The sequence below is a fragment of the Frankliniella occidentalis genome, unplaced genomic scaffold (assembly GCF_000697945.3).
Source record: "Frankliniella occidentalis isolate FOCC.00 unplaced genomic scaffold, Focc_3.1 Scaffold25, whole genome shotgun sequence".
Lineage (NCBI taxonomy): Eukaryota > Metazoa > Arthropoda > Insecta > Thysanoptera > Thripidae > Frankliniella > Frankliniella occidentalis.
This window is the reverse complement of record NW_026267155.1, coordinates 93,036-94,530: the sequence shown is the minus strand read 5'-3', so window position 1 is coordinate 94,530 and position 1,495 is coordinate 93,036. Positions and strand designations below refer to the sequence as shown.

The window sequence follows — 1,495 nt, the reverse complement described above, 5'->3', positions numbered from 1 at the left end:
GGGGGGAATTATTTGGCGGGGGATGGGCACTGACCTCGAATATGACCATGGCGTACAGCCCCACGAGCACCACGGCAGCGTAGATGACGCCGTCCTCCATGTTGATCGGGGACGTGTCGTAGTGGATGGCGACCGGGAACGAGATGTGCAGGTTGGTGCGCAGCTGCAGGCGCAGCAAGCTGTGGGGGATGCTACTGCAACGGGACGAGGATCGCGTCAAGCAGGAGAGCCCAGAGTCGAGCACAGAACGGGGTACAAATGCCAAGGCAGCCAAGGGGTACCAAAAGGCTCAGGACCATGGTTGCAGTCCCCATGACATTCGTACCCCGGGGTACAAATATTATGCGGTCCATACGGGCTTCAACAATGGCCCTGATCCTTTTGGAACCCCATAATATTTGTACCCCCCCTGAAGGTGAAGAAGTCTTGGAACGGCTGCTTACGCGATCTCGAAGTCGTCCAGGTCGAACATGTTCTCGCGCTTGATCTCCGGCACCACGTCGATGGACTGCGCCGACACCAGCGGGATGCGCCACGGCTCGCTCAGGTTCCGCGAGAAGAGGATGTCGGCCTTGTTGATGTGCAGCGACACGTTGCGCCGGTCCGACTCGGGCAGCTGCATCCGCGTCTGGATCAGCTCGATCCACACCTCCATGAACGAGTCCGTCATGTTGCCATACTCGGGCGGCAGCAGCGCGCCCCCCACCGTCACCGACACCTGCCTCTCGGTCGGCATGTTTAGCATGTTGTAGCCTGCGGGGGTCGCCGAGTCAAGGGAAGTACGAAAAGCAGTGGGAGAAGTACTACACAGTAAAGCAACCCCCCCCCCCGCCCTCCTACCACCCCAGCAAGTAAAAGGATACTCTTGGTCTGGTTCTTGGGTACGGATATCTGATGGACGTCCAACTCTCGTTCACTCTTCGTCATCAAAATACCCTGTCAATTACAAAAGAATTAAATTTAAAAAAATACACCTAGATGTTACATACTTTGCAATTAATTTTCGCAATATCCTTACCGTGAACACGAGCCAGGTGACAATGAGCACGCCCATGCGCAGGCGGCTCGCCCAGGGCTGCATGGGCTTCTCGCCGGGCATGTTGTGCGTGCTGCTCTCGTGCCCGTTCTGGTGACCGTGCCTAGGAAAACACACGCATCGTCGTCAAAAATAAAACCCCCAAAAACACACACACAAAAAAAAAATAAACACAAAAAAGACGTAAATTTTTTGAACCCACTCACTTGCCCCTGCTGGCGTGAAGCGACGCGGCCACGGAGACGTTCGACAGGAACTCCTTCCCCTTCCCACCCCCATCCCCGCCCCCCTCCGGGAACGTCATCTTGGTCTCGCTCAAGTTGCCCTTCTCGGCGACACCGCTCAGTTCGCTGGGCCTAACGGGGGGAAAGATATCAATCACAAAATGGGTAAAACACGGCGCGCTTGTCGAAAAAGAAAAAGCAGTGTCCGGTTTAGAATTTGTTTTTTTTTTTTTTT

At 55.1% G+C, this 1,495-nt stretch overlaps 1 protein-coding gene across 1 annotated transcript in view; it reads right to left on the bottom strand.

Annotated features, from left to right (window-relative positions):
- LOC113216853 (uncharacterized) overlaps positions 1 to 1,495 on the bottom strand; it is a 9,019-nt gene that overhangs the window by 89 nt on the left and 7,435 nt on the right. The window contains exons 4-8 of the mRNA XM_052265282.1: positions 1,243 to 1,392; positions 1,019 to 1,139; positions 864 to 936; positions 444 to 753; positions 35 to 194 (exon numbers count right to left, since the gene is read on the bottom strand). Coding sequence (XP_052121242.1) covers positions 35 to 194; positions 444 to 753; positions 864 to 936; positions 1,019 to 1,139; positions 1,243 to 1,392 — 814 coding nt within the window. The remainder of the gene's footprint in view (positions 1 to 34; positions 195 to 443; positions 754 to 863; positions 937 to 1,018; positions 1,140 to 1,242; positions 1,393 to 1,495) is intronic.